A 17523-nucleotide genomic window follows, 5' to 3' on the forward strand; every position below is an offset into this window, starting at 1 on the left:
CCTTCATAAACTCCAACTTCTTCAAAATTCTGCAGCTCGGGTCATAACTTGCACTCCGTTAAGTGCTCATATTACCCCAGTTCTTCAGCAGCTTCACTGGTTTCCCGTAGAAGCCAGGATAAATTTTAAAATCTTACTTCTTACATACAAGTGTGTCCATAAATCTGCTCCTTCATATTTGTGTGAGCTGCTCCATATCACCACTGTTTCCCGCCCTCTCAGATCATCATCTGCTATTCATCTTTCTGTTCCATCCTCGCACCTTATTACTATGGGGAACAGAGCTTTCAGTCGCTCTGCTCCTCGGCTCTGGAACTCTCTTCCTCCTGCACTAAGAAATATTGACTCCCTCTCCGTATTTAAGACACAGCTCAAAACACATTTGTTTAAACTGGCTTATTTGCTTTAATGCTGAATTTATCTGTTGTCAAGCTCTGTTTTGTAATTTTAACTTATTTTATGTATTTTATGACTACTGTTCCTTTTATTGATTTTGTTTTTGTAAGGTGACCTTGGGTTTCTGAAAGGCGCCCTCAAATAAAATGCATTATTATTATTATTAGAGGAAACAGTGGATGGAAAGTAGTGATGTGTTCACAAGGTGGTAAAGGAGGCCTTTAAGCAATTTGGATCAGCTGAAGGACCTTTCAAGGGGTTGTTAGGATAACCTGATGATAATGAGTTGGAGTAGTCAAGCCTAGAAGTAATAAGTGCATGAACTAGTTTTTCTCCATCATTCTGAGACAGAATGTTTCTAATTTTAGAGCTATTGTGCCAATGCAAGAAAGCAGTCCCATATATTTGTTTAATATGTACACTGAAGGACATAGCCTGGTCAAAAATGGCTCCAAGATTTCTCACTGTGTTACTGGAGGCCAAGGTAATGCCACCCAGAGTAAGCATCTGGTTCGATACCATATTTCTGAGAATTTAAGGGCCAAGTAGAATAACCTGAGTTTTATCTGAATTTAGAAGGAGAAAATGGGAGGTCAGGCCTTTACGTCTTAAAGACATTTCTGCAGTTTAACTAATTGGTGTGTCTCCTATTTGTGCATTAATGTGAACACTGAAGAACATGTCCTAGTCAACAATGATTTCAGGAGCCCTCACAGTGTCACTGAAGTCATCGGCCTTTAACCTTTTAAGACATTTCTGCTGTTAAACTGCAGGAATGTTTTAATATGTGTCGTGTTGAGGGAGAGCACACATTTTCATTGCTATGCAGATAATACGTAACTCTAAGGGAAGCCTGAAAAACAGTGTGTAATCTAAATAGAAGTGGTCCTAGCATGGAAGCTTGTGGAGCTCCATAATTAACCTTAGTGAGTTAGGAAGACCATTTACATGGACAAATTAGAGTCTAGATATATATAATTCAAACCACGCAGAGTGGCACCATTATTACCAACAGATTGCTTTGATTTGGCAATAGTAAAATCATTTAGTTTGTTGGTTTGTTTGCTAATTTATTTCACTCATCTAAGGATACAGAAGTTCATTTAGCCTGTTGATGATATTTAGTAATATCATGTTTGTTTGCTGTACTGAAATCCAAATCCAGGGTCTTTAAAATCTTTTGTTTCCTACCCCTGGCAGGCTTGTTCTTTACCGTGTGGCTTTCTTTGAATTCCTTTTTTACTTCACACTCCAGTCCTTGACACTTGGAAATCTGTGATAACTTTGTATATTCATCCCCTGCTTTCTGAGGATGAAAAATTATTTTGTTTCTGACATGGTGCGTTCTCAAGTGACAGCTATACTGTGTGTGAATTGGAAGTTAACTGCCAGTTTTAACTTGACTTTACAAGCTTGAGCTATGGCTCAACCAGAGCCGCTACCAGCCTCGAACCGCGTCAGTATGTTTGCCTGCAAGCTGCAGTCACCAATAAAATGTTGTGTGTGTGTTTTCTTTCTGCATTCATAAATATCATTATCACAAATGTCTTTGAAATATCGTGATATAATTTTGAGCCTGTTTGCACATCCATAGTTTCAGCATAAATGCTGAGTAATGTGGTGATAATACCTCACAGCACAGTATACCTGAAAATCAGTGGCAGTATCACTGTACTGTAGTTTATGTCAGTTTGGACCAATACTGTTTTAAATGGCTTTATATTCTTATCTCCATATATCATTTTCTATTAGATTGAATTTGTGCCTGAGCTGTTTTTGGAAATAATAAGAACAGTTAATAATATATTTATATGATGTAGGTGCTGAAGAGCTTTTTATTTTTTATTTTTTGAGAAGTCGAAGCTTAAATATAACATCTGGTATCTAGCTGAGGAGAATAACTGGTCCCTAATTTTATAGCTCAGAGAAACCCAATGTTGCTACCACTCCACCTTATGATAATGAAATGTAGTTAATTACAAAGGAAACACAAACAAAATAGGAGCACTGGTTATTGTTGTCACGATACTCGAGTTTTAAAGTAAATACAGATACAAAGGAAGACACTAAATACTCGATACCATTTTCAGTACCATGGGGAAGATTTTGACCCCATTCTGCAACAGCACAAGTAACAAGTCATATCTTGATATGTTAACTAACTAATAAATACAAAATAAGTATTTAACATTAAATTATTATCATTATTCATTTTAGAAAATGGTTTAGGTCATTTGATTACAGATTGTGAAGTTAAAATATATTCAAGAAACTACTAATAAGCCTAGTTATTGTGCTGCTCTACCCTAACACATCTAAATAATCTAATGTAGAAGAAGAGCATTATGGGACAGTGCGGTATTAGTTATGCTAACAAAAAGATGCACTCACCGGTCGCGGCCTGCATTTTAAAGCTGACCTCACTGTTGGCTCTAACAGAAAAGTTAACGTTTATGATCGTAGCAGGAATGACCCGCGCTCGGCAGTGTGAGGCGAGTCTTTATTTACAGTGTGCTTTTCAGTACTGTTGTGCTTTCACCGGCAGCTTTTCAGCTCCTCAGTGCTTGGCAGCTCCTTCCTCTCACTACTACCACCTCGCTTCTTCTCTGGCCCCGGCACATTAGTGATGCTTTCCAATCGTGATGACCAGCCTCCCCTGAAACCACACCCTAAACCCTCTCCTCCACCCCCTCCCCTGCAGCTGAGCCACCAACCACTTCCCACCACAATCATCCTGTGCACATCTAACTGTAGCCTCTCATCCATCTCTCATCCATCATTCACCCTGCTCCGTCCGTCTCCAAATGCTTACATCCTCAGCTCTGCTCGCCAGTACTGAATTTTGCCTGTCCCACTCTGGATTTAACTCTTTACTTGCTCAGTTTAGTTCTCCACACTCAGTTCACCTGCTGTGCTGTACAGTCTGCAACCAGCCTGGTTCTCCATGGGTCCATAATCCACTCCATCCAAAACCCATTCATCCAGGGATAATGATTCATCTAACCACAGTCTGCTAGCCTCTACCTTAATGAAAACAGATGGCTAATATCGGGTAGTTCCTAATAGTTGAATGGCTAATGTTAATGCGTTTGCTGGCCAGGTTAACATTTATAATAACTGTTTAATACGTCATTGTTTTTGAAAGGAGAGATTTACCGACCTCTGAAATTCCTCCTAAAGTGTAGCTCAGTGTAGCACATTAACGTTGCCGTTTTCAACTGTCAGCTGGAGAAGACAAAGATAGTGCAGTTGGTATTGAAATGGTATTGATACTATTGTAAATGAGTTTCTATATATAATTCAGAATAGATTTTTAGTATTGAATAATATCATGTTGTTCTTGTTTATTTGTTTTTTTCGTTTGACAATCTTAGCACCGGCTAAAACAAACAAACGAGGAAGAAGGCCATGAACCAACCTGGCCCATTCGATTGGACTGCATTGTGATTGTGTTTTTAAAATAATGTGGAGATATCGGATTGAGGTCTTTTGAAATATAAAGTCTAAATGAACAAAGGACAGAGTGCACTGAGCCTGTGAGGCACTTAGTACTGTAATGGTATTACAGAGACACCAGCCACAAGTCCCATCATCAGAGTGAGGGAGAGATGGAGACAGAGCGAGCATGACAGCGAGAGAGCAAACGCAGGCAGACATTCATAAATGGCGTACAGTGACTCTGTTTAGGAATGTGGGAATTGTGCGTAGGAGTAAGAGAGATACAAATAACACAGAATACCCATATCACCATGAAGTCATGTAGGTGTTTCCACTCCCACTAACCTCTATTACACAGGAAGTAGAAGTCAATTTTTCCTGTGACTTCACCTTCATATGACTGAAGATGCTACGTTAATCTCTGAGACATCTGTTCAACTTACTCTGAAATGTATTCTCGTCAGCATGGAGAAGCCTCCAAAACAGCTAATTGAATACAAACGACATAGTTTACATGTAGATAGATAGATAGATAGATAGATAGATAGATAGATAGATAGATAGATAGATAGATAGATAGATAGATAGATAGATAGATAGATAGAGTGCGACTGGTACTAACACATTTCTTTGTATGCCAGGGTTTTAACTCCTACAGCATTAGCCAAGCTTTTGCCCCTTAAGCTACAGCCAACATGTTAGCTGATATAACCAGTAGTTTATCTTCCTGTTAGCCATTTTTCATATAAATATATATGAAAAATGGCATATAAAAACATATAAAAACTGCTTAGTTTAGACATAAAAAACCCAAGACAAAACAAACGAATGTTTTGATTTAATATTAGGGCTGTACTCAGACATTTAATTACTGTGGTGTTCAGTGTTGCCAGCTTTTAGAGTTTAGCCTTTTCATATCAGTGTAGTGGATGGCGATGGAGAAAGTCTGTAGACAGTATCTTTACACTTTGCAACAAAGTGCTGCTTTCCTAACATAGGAAAAGCCCCCCGCTCTCTCTGTTGTGTTCATGTGCAGCAAGGCTTATCAGAGTGACAGAGAGCAGCTGTGCACAGTTTGACTGAACAGTAAGAGACCTTTTGTTGCTTTTAACTTTTTCCCAGAGTTATCATTTTACACATAAATATAAACAGAATCACAGCACAGCTATAACTGCTGTGTACAGTTATTTTGTTTTTGCTAATAACGCCAGCTTTTCAAGTAAGAAAGTACAGTTAGGAAGTCAGAGTATCTGCCCTGCTTGCTGTTGATCAGAGACCCGTGTATATTAAATGCTTCTTTTTCTCCTTTGAGCGCTCTGCAGAGCGTCTGCTAAATGCAAACAGCTTTGAGTTGCTGCTTACTCTTTTAGGTATTTTCTAATCTGGCATTCTTGCTCTTGAGTGTAACCTTGTTCTAAACGCTCGACTAACCCTTATCGAGGTAAAAGATAAGGCTCACTCTTTCGAGGATGCCAGTGTTCACAGAATACAGACGGTTTGCAAGAGGAGCGAAAGAGGCCATCTTTTACTCTTGCTGTGAATGTGGGTCAGTGACCACCTCCTAAGGGACAACCCACACTACGGTTTACATAGCTGGGACTCTTTTGGTTTTAGACCTGAAGAAGCTGCTTGGATGAAAGTTGAAATGTCTTTAGAAAACACACAGAAGTGCATTCACCTTCTTTTCAAGCGCTTAAGACTACCATGACTTGGATTACTGAGAACCTACACAAAACGACCTCTTTGAGAGTGTTTTTCACTTGGATGGATGTTGTGAAGTGTTTTTCTTAAGCAAGGATGCAATCATCAATTTATCTTCGGTTTTTCATTGTTTTCTGTATGTACGCAGTTATTTGTTATGGTAAAAGGACTGATATGTTCCTACTCTGAGCACTCAGAGTACTTTTTACTATAAGCCTCATTCACCCAGTCACACAGTGTGTTCAGTATGTTGCCCGAGGATAATTTGACATGCATACTAGAGGAGGTGGGGGGGGGCACCGACCTTCGATTGGTAGACGACGTGTTCCGCCTCTTAAGTAGAGTTGGATGTCTCGAGACTACTTTTACATGGTCTTGGTCTTCTCTTGGTCTCGACGGACTTTGGTCTTGGTCTTGTCTTGGTCTCGCTGTTTCGGTCTTGCTGTCTCAGATCGACATAGTGGTCGGGAGATTTGGAGTCAACAGTATCCATGACACACAATGTAACGTTCGATAATGTGTCATGCGCAAGAGCTCTAAGAGCCGTGCTTAGAGAGTGCTTTGTAGTGAATCAGAAGAGTCGACTCCCATTGAGCGAGAGTCGGCTCCTCACTTAATTTCCTTTTGCTGCTCAGCTCTCACACAGTGGCTCAGCTATGCTCCAATTCTCCATATTGTGTCCAATCACATGCGAGGATATAGGATAATATCATTATGTGAAAAACAGAGAGGGTGAGAGACACAACAGTCAAGTGGAGCGTGCGTCTGTCCTCTCAGTGAGTGAGTGAGACAGTAGACAGCGGTGAGGAGGGCTGTGCGAGTGCATCGCAAAAACACATAAATATGCCTGACACCCGTAAACGAAGCAGCATCTGGCTGCAGTTTAAAGACTTTTTTGTCTTTGTCTTGGTCTTTGTCTTGGTCTCGTCTCGACTTTGTCTTGGTCTTAACTCGGTCTTTCTTGGTCTTGGTTTTGTCCTGGTCTCGATACCCTCTGGTCTTGGTATTGTCTTGGTCTTGGCGGTCTTGACTACTAGTCTACTCTTACGCCACAGATATTTGTCTTGAGGCCACTGTTGTTGGGATTTTGATGTGATACAAGTAAAAGTGATTTGAATTGAATAGCATTTTTACCAGAGGGGTGTAATTAGGGTTAACAAGCTGTGACAGTCTGGGAGAAATATTGATACCTAAAGGTCTGTGAAGGTTCTCAGTCATCCAGGTCATCGTAGTCTAAGGAGCTTGCAAAGAAAAGCGTCTGGACTTCTTTGAGTTGCTTGAAGACGTTTCACCTCTCATCCGAGAAGCTTCTTCAGTTCTAAGGGGCAAATGGTGGAGAGTCCCAGATTTGGTTTCCCCCCAAAGAGGGACAAAGGACCCCCTGATGATCCTCTACCTAATCACATGAGCCAAGGTGTGAAAGCGGGTGTGGGTCCCAATCAGCCAGGGTTTCGGGTGAGCTCATTGTGAAACCTGGCCCCACCCTATCATGTGATTTCCTGAGGTCAGATGGCCCAGGATGTGAGTGGGCGTTAAGGTGTCTGGGAAGGGATCTCAAAACTGGATTATAGATGGCAGAGAGTTGGTGTCGTCAACCACCGCCTCTGTTCAAAGATGGTCGCTCACAGTGGACATAGATGCTTCTTTCACTCCTCTTTCAAACCATCTGTCCTCTCTGTCCAAAATGTGAACATTGGCATCCTCGAAAGAGTGTCCTTTATCCTTAAGATGAAGATGGATGCTGAGTCTTGTCCTGTGGAGGTGGCTCTTCTATGTTGTGCCATGCGCTTGTGAAGTGGCTGTTTGGTCTCTCAGCATACACCACAGTTAAGTTAAGTTTAGGAGTTTTGTCTTTCGGGTGAACCAGTTTCTGTCTGAGTGTGTTGCTGGATGATACCTAAATATTTAATTTTGACAGTGTGAAGTGGGATGAAATAATGATCTCAGACATCTTCAGAATGAATAACATTATTCTAATTGTTCCAGTGTGTTCATTAGTTCATTCATTACCTGAATGTTTTTTTCAACATTTCAGCTTTCATAGAACTACCATGCTTTAACTAGCCATTAACATAGGTACTACAGTATAGAAAGATGGGCTGAAAGTAAGACATTGCAGTCATTTGTAAGTTTTTCCCAGTTTCAGAATTGTCAGAATGCATGTTTCAGGTGACAAGAACCCAAGTTACTTGGGGTTCAATCAAAGATGGATTTCTGATTGGCCTAACATCAATAGAAGTCATCAGTAAAACTGTCTCTAATGTCAGGAGTGTCATGGCGAGGAACGCTGGTGTATTTATGAAACGGACCCAAAAGCAGACACAGGAGAAATGAACTAAGGTTTAATAAAAAGTGAGCCTTTATTGTGGCTGATAACATAAAGAGGCAACAAGGCCAAACAAGGGAAAACCTAAACTGAAACCTCCACTGGAATAAACTAAGATTAACAATGAAAACTGTGACAACAAAATGAGCAAGAACCTAGATGTGAAACATGAACATGGAACGGTTTGGGATAAGGGGGGTTGTACTGCACTGGGTGAAAAATGATTTAAGTGACAGGAAGCAATTTGTGAAGCTGGGTGTCCATTCCTCATCATGCTTAGACATTGCTTGTGGTGTTCCACAAGGCTCTGTACTGGGTCCAAAATTATTTATTATTTATATAAATGATATTTGTAAGGCATCTGATATATTAAAATTAGTATTATGTGCAGATGAAATAAAAAAATTTTGTTCTGGGGGGAATCTAAAGGAGCTGCTGGATACAATTACTTCAGAAATGAAAAAATGGTTTAACAGGAACAAACTATCGCTAAATCTAAGTAAAACTAAAATAATCTTTTTTGGGAATTCCCTTAGAAGTGCACAGGTGCAGATTCATATAGATCATGTGGAAATTGAAAGAGTACTTGAACATACGTTTCTTGGTGTGATTATAGATGATAAATTAAACTCGAAGTCTCATATAAATCGTATACATAACAAAATTTCAAGAAGTGTTTCAATCTTGAGTAAAGTAACACACATTCTGGACCACAAATCACTCCACAGTCTCTATTGTTCGCTGATTGCACCGTATTTGCATTAGTGTGCAGAGGTTTGGGGCAATACTTACAAATGTTTGCTAACATCAATGTTTATATTACAAAAAAGGGCCATAAGGATAATCCATAAAACTGGTTACAGAGATCATACAAATCCACTACAATTTGAGGGAGGAATTAAATTTAAAACATCCTCGTATCCGTACAACATTAAAAAGTTTTTGCATCTCTGTGTGTGGAGTGAAGCTGACTAAGTAAAGATATGAAGCAATGTCCAAGCATGGCGCAGTTTAAAAAGCCGTTTAAGGATTTGGGTTTTGCAGGGCACAGAAACGAGGTAGAGATTTGATAGGGTGTCCTTGTCCAATACTTTCATGTGTGTGCAGGTGCACGGGCATGTTGGTATGGGTATATATATCTGTAGGTTGTGTATCCTTTGAGGTGTTACTGGGGTTATTGAAAATATGTATATATGTGTATTTGTATATATGTATGTATGGATAGATAGAAAGATATATGTATAAAATAAATAAATAAAAATACACGTAACATATAACGTAATTGCAAGGAGGTATTTCTGTAGTCTATTGATTACTAGATAGTGGAAAAGGGGTGGGATTAAATAAGCTTATGCTTCTTCCTGCTCCTTTTTGAACATGAAACTTATATATAGCTCATCGTGGACTACAGGAGGAATGCTGACCCACATCCACCCATCCACATTAAGGGGACGGCTGTGGAGCGTGTGAGCAGCTTCAAGTTCCTGGGAGTCCACATCTCCGAGGATCTCACCTGGACGACCAAATGCTCCAAGCTGGTCAAGAAGGCTCACCAGCGCCTCTTCTTCTTGAGGACTCTGAGGAAGAACCACCTGTCCTCAGACATCCTGGTGAACTTCTATCGTTGCACCATCGAGAGCATCCTGACCAACTGTATAACAGTCTGGTACGGGAACTGCTCTGCCTCGGACCGGAAGGCGTTGCAGAGGGTCGTGAAAACTGCCCAGCGCATCGCCGGAGCACCACTTCCTGCCATAAAAGACATCTACAGGAAGCAGTGTCTGAAAAGGGCTGGGAAAATCATCAAAGACCCCAGTCACCCATCACATGGACTCTTCACCCTCCTGCCCTCTGGGAGGCGTCACAGGAGCCTCCGGACTAAGACCACCAGGTACCGGAACAGCTTCTTCCCCACAGCTGTCAGACTCCTGAACTCTGCCTCCTGACATCTGACCCACGTTAAACTCATGGACTGAACATACACACACCCACAATGGACAACTGTACCCTCAAACACACAATAATAACATGGACTGAACCACCACTCACAACCACCAGCACTTTATATAGCCTCTGTAGAAACTATCTACACCCTCACTTATCTTAACTGCACTACTGTATAGCTCTGTGTAAATAATCATTCTGTACATTCGATAATCTTTAATCCTACAACTGTTTACAACTTGCATAGTTCACATTTCTGTATAGCTGTATATCCCAGATTCTGTAAAGTTATTTATTTCATATTCTGTATAGTTTTTCATATTTATATCCTGTTCATAGCCTGTGCATACTTATAGTTATAGAATATTCACAACATACTTCATACCGTGTACATTATAACATACCATAATAGACCCATTTCTGTAATATACTCACATATCTATATTATTGCTAATATATATTGTAATATATCTATATCACTAAAGCACTTCTGGATGGATGCAAACTGCATTTCGTTGCCCTGTACCTGTGCATGTGCAATGACAATAAAGTTGAATTCTATTCTATTCTATTCTATTTGTAGTTGTGTTTGCTCGTTTTCCTTTTGCTTTGCTTTGTTTGTTTGTCTCTTTTTAATTCTATGTTGTTGTACTTTTTCAACATGTTCAAAATAAAGATTCAATCAATCAATCAACATGAGCATGAGCAGTAGCAAAAAACCTGACGAGACTTGACATGACAACAACAGAGGACAAAGAACAGAAGGAGGACTTAAATACACAGAAGGGTAATAAGGGAAGTGGACATGAGGGGGAAAGTAAAACTAAGCACCGTGAACATAGAAACAAGAGACGTTCAAAATGAAACAGGAAACATGGAAAAACATGAACAGGGACAAGCAAGCTTGACACAAGAGACCGAGGGAGCGAGAGAGGGACACAAGGGAACGCTACATTGACGGGGAAGCATAGAAAAAACATAAACCAGACTAAAACTCGACCAAGACAAACTAATAATAATACTAGAACTAAACATTATCTCATAAGACATCAACAATACAGAATAACACAAAAAGCTGGGACTCAGCCTCTGATAAGGAGTCGGGAGAAAAGGTTTTACGTCGTGTCCTAAAAGCAGCAGTACTCTCAGTCACCCTGAAAATCTTCTCCAGTCAGAAGCTGAGACTTACAGTGTCCACTTATGCTGACCACTTTAACTGGTTTCGTAATATGAAGGTTGCAATGCATGCAGGGATTTGGTAATTACATAAAATGGTAAACTGTAAATGAGAATTTAAGGATTTTGTCACTCAGTAATTTTTATCATTTTACTGTATTTCTAAAAACACTGAGGTTTGAATTGTTGGTTGCACAAAATGAACACCAGTAAGTAATGGTTTCTTTGGAGTCTGCTTTTTTCACCATGTTCTGTATTTTTAGAAACAAGCAGTCATTAGAGAAATGGTGATGGTAGTCTGAATAATTCATGTGGAAAATGATCCCCTGTTTGCAGCTGGATACCAACTGGCTCAAAAGCAACAACATCAACAACAGTAAAGTCCTGCTTTTCTATTAATGTACGAGCCATAAGAACCTAATGATAGTATGTGTTACAGACAATTACAGAGCCACAGCATATGTTTACTTTAATTATTTTAAGTGCATTTTCCAGATTCTAGCCATTTGCGAATACTTTCTCTCCCACACGTCACTCAGAAGCCAAACGACTGGAATAGTTAACATGAACTAAGCTTGCATGCGGTCTTGCTGCTCCCTTTTCCTTGTCAGAGCATCGAGTATGTTTGAGACAGAGCAGAAAAACATGGAGCTTTAGTATGACCTTAATCTGCTTGTGTGTGTCCCCCAAACGCACACACATACAACCCAAGCCCTATCCTTCTCTTGTTTCTCAGTAGCCAGCAAGTGATTTGTCACTGCTGTCACTGAATAGTTAACAAATAAACTAATTTAAACAGATAAATGTTTAGTTTTATACACGTACATCCAAACCAAATCTCTTTTTTCATAATCAGAGGCTGCCTCTGGGTTCACTTCGGCACAGATCCAAGCAGGGACCAGGCTGACCAGCAGAGTTTACTTTACCACTTTGCACAGGCCTACACTACAGAAATCTAAAGTCTGTGTTCTTCTGGAGCTTACCTGGCAAGGCAAAGCACACGAATTCTCAAACCCCAGTTCAGGAAAACTTCACTCAGAGATTCTGCGTGTGTCAGCTGGGTCCAGCTCACTACTTAAAGCAGGGGTGTCCAACTCCAGGCCTCGAGACCGGTGTCGTGTAGGTTTTAGAGGCCTGGAGTTGGACACCCCTACTTTAAAGGGAAAATTGATTAGACTGGGAGCACATGTGCTCCCCATCTCTTCTCCTGAAGCTGAGCCAAAATCTACAACCCTCTGCTGCAAGATGTTATAGTTATCTCCAATAAATGACCATGTACAACTGGAAATTGAATGTAATTGTGTGATTCATTTAAAAACACCTGTTAGATCGTCTCTCTGATCGGAATTAAAGATGTTTTTAAATCCTTCTGCAGCAACCATCACTACCAGATTCTATTCATATATCTTGTATTGTATTTTATGCATTGTGTTTTTTCCCCATCATCATTAATCCCATTTTTTTCTCCACAGCTGAGACCCAGGTCTGCTTCAGGTACTACCATGGTGTCACTGGGGCACTGAGGGCAACCACACCCAGTGTAATCATCAAGAAGGGCTCAGCGCCTGTGAGTCTCTCATCACTTTATCTCCTTATTGTGACCCATGCAGCTTTGTGGAGATTCTCACTCAGTGTCTCGTGGCTCGCTGGGAATGACAGTTCGGTTTATTCATTAGCGCTTACTTCCATCGGTTAGGTCAGTCATTCAAGTTTTAAGAGAAGAGACAAGCTGCTCTTAAAATAAGTTAGCTGCAGTTGCACCTATGCTGAATGAACTTGATCCGCTGAGTACACTTGCATCTGACATGTCTTAAACAGACTGCTTTTACAGTTAAACCCCAAACAGAGGTTAAACAGCACAGAGTTGATTTGTCCCTTTAACACTTAGCAAATACGGAGAGATGCTTATTGGTATAGACCTTATCGCAGTACCCAGACTTTAGTGTCATGGGAAGGTCATGGTGATAGAAGGGTGTTATAGACAAGCGACACAGTAATTATTAAGGACAGATTTTAGCCTTGCAGTGTCCACCAGTTGAGCTTTTTAGGGTTAAAGGCAAGGGCTAGGGTTAAACTCAAATTACTCCTTTACATGAAGTTTTCACCTATCCAACTGGAAATTGTTTGACAGAAGAACAGTGAGGCCAAAATGCACGTAGGAGACTTAATTTGAAAGCTGTCGTTGTCTAGTTCCTGAAGCTTATTTACCATGAAGCTAATGCTAACCAAGCCTCTTAAATGGGAGAGGGGAGACAGTGTCACTGTCGAGGGCTGGAAGCAAGCCGACACAGCTCATACTTTACAACTTGAAGGTTATAACATTCTCATATTACTGCCAAAAGTATTTTCCCATTATGAACAAAATGTTTGAAATGATAGTTGAAAGAGAGTCCTTCAAACTATTTGAGTTTGTAACCTTTATTGAGCTTCATTTATTTGTTGATTGCTGTCCATACATCCACTTTAGGATGCTCCAAAAATACTGTAGGCAAGAAGAAATACTTGCAGACCAAATGACTCAACCTGTGGTTAAAATGCATCTCTTAATGTTGCTAACTCTTACAAACTGCCTTTTTAGCAGAGGAACCTCACCTCGTATTTGATATTTGCTGTAAGAAAGGCACATCTGTTCAAGCTTCTTCAGATCTGTGCACTAAGTGACTTTTCAAGGTGTAAATCTCATGCTGTCAAATAGTGCGTGAACACTGTATAAGCAGTAATTATGTAGAAATGCAGTGTTTTTAACAATCCTATTATTCATCAGTGTATCACACAGCATTGTCCTAAGGCCTGTATCAGTCAGTTGCTGTCATCAAGAGGGTGCCCGACAGGGTGATTGGATTTCCATGTTTCCCTTCCCATTCTGCTGCTGTGGGACCCTGGAAATGCTGATGGCCCTAGAACCTGATCTGTACTTGCTTCCTGAGGACAAAGGAATAAAAATAACCACCACAGAAAAAAGACAGGAAGGGAGGGAACAAGTAGAGAGAGCAGAAATCCTGTCCAGTTCAGGTAAGTCATTCAGGTATTTGGAGACAAGTGCTAATGCGGCTGGAGCCTCCCACATCACAAGAAGAAGAAGGAAAATAATTGGAGACGAGAAGAAAGGACATGGAGAGCCGGGATAGCATTACAGAGTGAATCGTCTGAGCTTGTTTACTGTCGCCAGTCAGAAACTGTCAGATGCAGCAGAGAGAGAAGACATTGTGTTTGTTTGTGTACGTGTGTGATGGATGGCATGTGTCTCCAGCTGGGGCTACTGTCTCCCAGTCACCCTAACAGGAGCGGTAGGAGGACAAGGCTAGGCTGGATAACATGGGTAACTGTACATATCTATTCCAACCTGTTCATGTGTTTCCTTTCTGTTCATCTCTTTGGTTTACTTGCATCAGCTTAATAGACGTGTCAAATTGATTGTGATGCAGTAAACATAGAGTCAGCTTATCATTGTCATATGTAGATCATTGTCTGATCTATTATGCACAAAACCTAGCCAGTGGTTAAAAAAATGTATTACAAAAAGTAGGACATTTGCTTTTGGTCATTTTTTTCTTTGTTGTAACAATGGTAATAAATCTTATACCTAAATGGTAAATAGTGCTTTTCTACTTTATCTGAGCGCTCCAAGCATTCATGGGTTGAGCAGCGCAATTGAGTATGTGGGTTATACCCATGAAAAATCTCCCAAATCTTGTGTTCTGGTGCCAAACAGCTCATTCTGCTATTGACTCTTGCTTGGTGTTGTTCATTTGATTGGAAGATTGAGGTTCGAAGAGACAAGAAACACTGGTACTTTAAGAGCTTTTGTCATAAGAGAGAAATGCTGGTTGAAGAATGGGATAGCGGTGTGTAACCAAGCCAGAGCAAGACATGGCAGGCTGTTGGAGCCGTGCATGGTTCTTTCTCATGCTGCTGAGGACCTTATTCATTTAAAGCATTTTCCTTACAAGCCTGGCACTATTTAAGAGGAAATAAACAGGCTTTCCACTGGTATAAGATTTATTGTGAAGAAGCATTGTTACAACAAAGAAATTGACCAAACATAAATTTCATTAGAAGTTTATTTGATGATGCTGTAATGCTGTGCTTTAGCATCGCATAGTTTTATTTAGCCTTACCTGAGACAGGTCATCGGCAAAAGCTCTCCTTGGACCACTGTCTTAGACAAGAACTGGGATTCTCCAGGTATAGCCTTGTACCTACTGCCATAGCTTCGACATGGTAGCAGAACAGGAAAGGAGACAACATGTGTGTCTCTTTTCCATTCCTGAAAAGAACTTTTGATTCGTTGTCCTTGGAGTACTCTGTATGTCATCCCTTTGTAGGCCTGGCTGCTTTCTCATGGTTATAATGCTGATGTGTAGAGGGAACAGTTTTCCTGCGTGGTTAGTGGAGGACCCTGTCTTGCAAAAACTAGCAGAGTGGTCCCAGAGGTAACAATCAGTCAGCTCTTTCTGTTAAAGAATATCTTGCCTAGGACAGATAGTGGTGCTCTTTTGTTGATAGCCTTTCTTTGGCAGCTTAATGAGATTACTACCTTTCTATTCTTAAGCAGAGACCTACTCGATTATACTCGATTGATGAATAAACTACAAAACCAAATCACCAAAAAAAAACACCAAACATGTCCAAATATGGTTACTTTTGTCTCAAAAAAGAAAGCAAAAGTGATAATGCTGAAGCTTCAGAAACCAGTGGGTGACTATATAGTGGTTATGTCTATCATCTGGAGTCCCAGAGCCATAGCAATAGCTTTGTAACTCTTTCCATACTGATGCCAGTGACTTTGTTTCTTAGATGTTCTTGAGTTTCTTTAGGTCGCGACATGAAGTGTTGCCTCCACCCCCCCCCCCCACCACCAGCAGAGTCCAGCTAAAAGATAAAACACATTTACTTCAACGCTTCTCCATTTATTAAATGCACTGTCAGAGCAACTTCCTGGGTCATTTTCACTGAAGTGCAAAAAGCACCAGTCCCATAAAATGCAGCCAACAGATCAGCATTAGATGATGGCGTTCCCCGTCCACCCCCACCAGCCCTACTCTCAACGCTGAACTGACATAACCTACTTAACATTACCCTCCCACTCCCTGTCTCTCTGCTCATCCACGCTAACTGATTTAGCTCAGACTCAGACTTTCCGTCTTCAAAGGCAGTGGGTGTATTAAAATATCTTAATACCAGGGTGTATCTGACCTGCAATCAGATGGGGATGCACTTTGTAAATGTAAGCTCTCTTTCGGGGTTGCAATGGTTGGAGAGAGGGGTACTGTTATTTCCATAGAATCAGTCTCGTCTTACATCATTTAAGATTCTTGCAACACTTGAAGGAAGCTCATGAATTATACATACTTTTCCTTTCTTTTATACTTTTAGTGTCTTAGTGTTTGGTCTTTCTCTGAAGTGGGTGGTAAATGATATAAAGTGAGCGCACTTTAGAGCGCACAGATGGATGCATTTGTCATTTGGTTTATCGTGAGATTAGACCCACTGCAGAGACCCATGGTGGCACTTCTCTCCATAACTGTACTCAGCAAGGCAGATTAGCATCTCATTAAAATGAATTGGTCTAAACATCTGTCATTTCCTTCATCCCTTTATCTTGTTGTTTTCTCTGCTGGAATTGTTTCTGTTGTTTTGTTTCCAGTCAGTTGCATAAGCACTGAGAGTGATGCAGCATTTTGTGTGTCGTTGTGGAAAATTCTGACAGCCTGACAAAAAAAAAAGCTTTTATGCAACAGAAGTGTAACTGTACATACAAAACTCATAAATCTGTGTAAACCTATGTTTCAGTAGACCTTGTCTTTATTTAAGTGTCCAGTTTAAGCACAGTGCTGCCTCCTGACTAATGCTTTAAACGTGGCAGCACTACTAAATTCTTTTTCCTTTGAATCCATAAGATCAATAATTATTTTGTTTCCACAGACTAACTATTTGATCAGCTTTTGTTTACTGCAACAAGACTGGGTCATATCATACTACACTATACAATGAAGAATTATCTGTTTGCCCAACCACCGAGGATGCCTCCTCAAACTACTGGTTGTTTATTTGAAACTGATCTGTCTCAAAGTGCGATAAAGAAAAGAAAACACTGAAAGAACTTGTATAAAGTATAATGTATAAAGAAGTGAGAGGTGGCTCAAGACTTTTGCACTGATCAGGACTGAGGTTAGAACTACCATCTACAGCCACACACAGCTGCTCAGCTGTTAACTCTTGTCATTTCTCAGCTGTTGTAGCATCAAGTGCTTGTGATATACAGATATTTTGTAAATTAATTCAACGTTTTCTTAACCACATGCTCTAAACGTAGTAAATCCTTCTTCATTTCTATCCTCAGAAAAACAAAACTTATTTAACACAAGCTTTTTGACTTTAATAATTTAGTAGGAAACGGCTTGGATATCCTTACAATCCTCTTCCTATTGCTTTGGCATGTAAGGAAAGTCAAACATGGGTGCTATATGTTAAAGCAGATGAACGATGGGAGGCTTTACACTCCCCTCCATTTCCAGGATCATGAGGACAGAGTATTGATC

General features: G+C 40.3%; 1 protein-coding gene across 4 annotated transcripts in view; it reads left to right on the forward strand.

Annotated features, from left to right (window-relative positions):
* hecw1a (HECT, C2 and WW domain containing E3 ubiquitin protein ligase 1a) overlaps nt 1-17523 on the forward strand; it is an 89140-nt gene that overhangs the window by 19128 nt on the left and 52489 nt on the right. For all 4 annotated transcript variants that reach the window (XM_085286194.1, XM_085286196.1, XM_085286193.1 and 1 more), the window contains one exon: nt 12454-12548. In XM_085286194.1, the coding sequence (XP_085142320.1) occupies nt 12454-12548 (95 nt within the window). The remainder of the gene's footprint in view (nt 1-12453; nt 12549-17523) is intronic.

The sequence above is a fragment of the Mchenga conophoros genome, linkage group LG9 (assembly GCF_057382185.1).
Source record: "Mchenga conophoros isolate Kocher_MC1m ecotype Shallow Benthic linkage group LG9, M_conophoros_male_GT1.1, whole genome shotgun sequence".
In the NCBI taxonomy this organism is placed as follows: Eukaryota; Metazoa; Chordata; class Actinopteri; order Cichliformes; family Cichlidae; genus Mchenga; species Mchenga conophoros.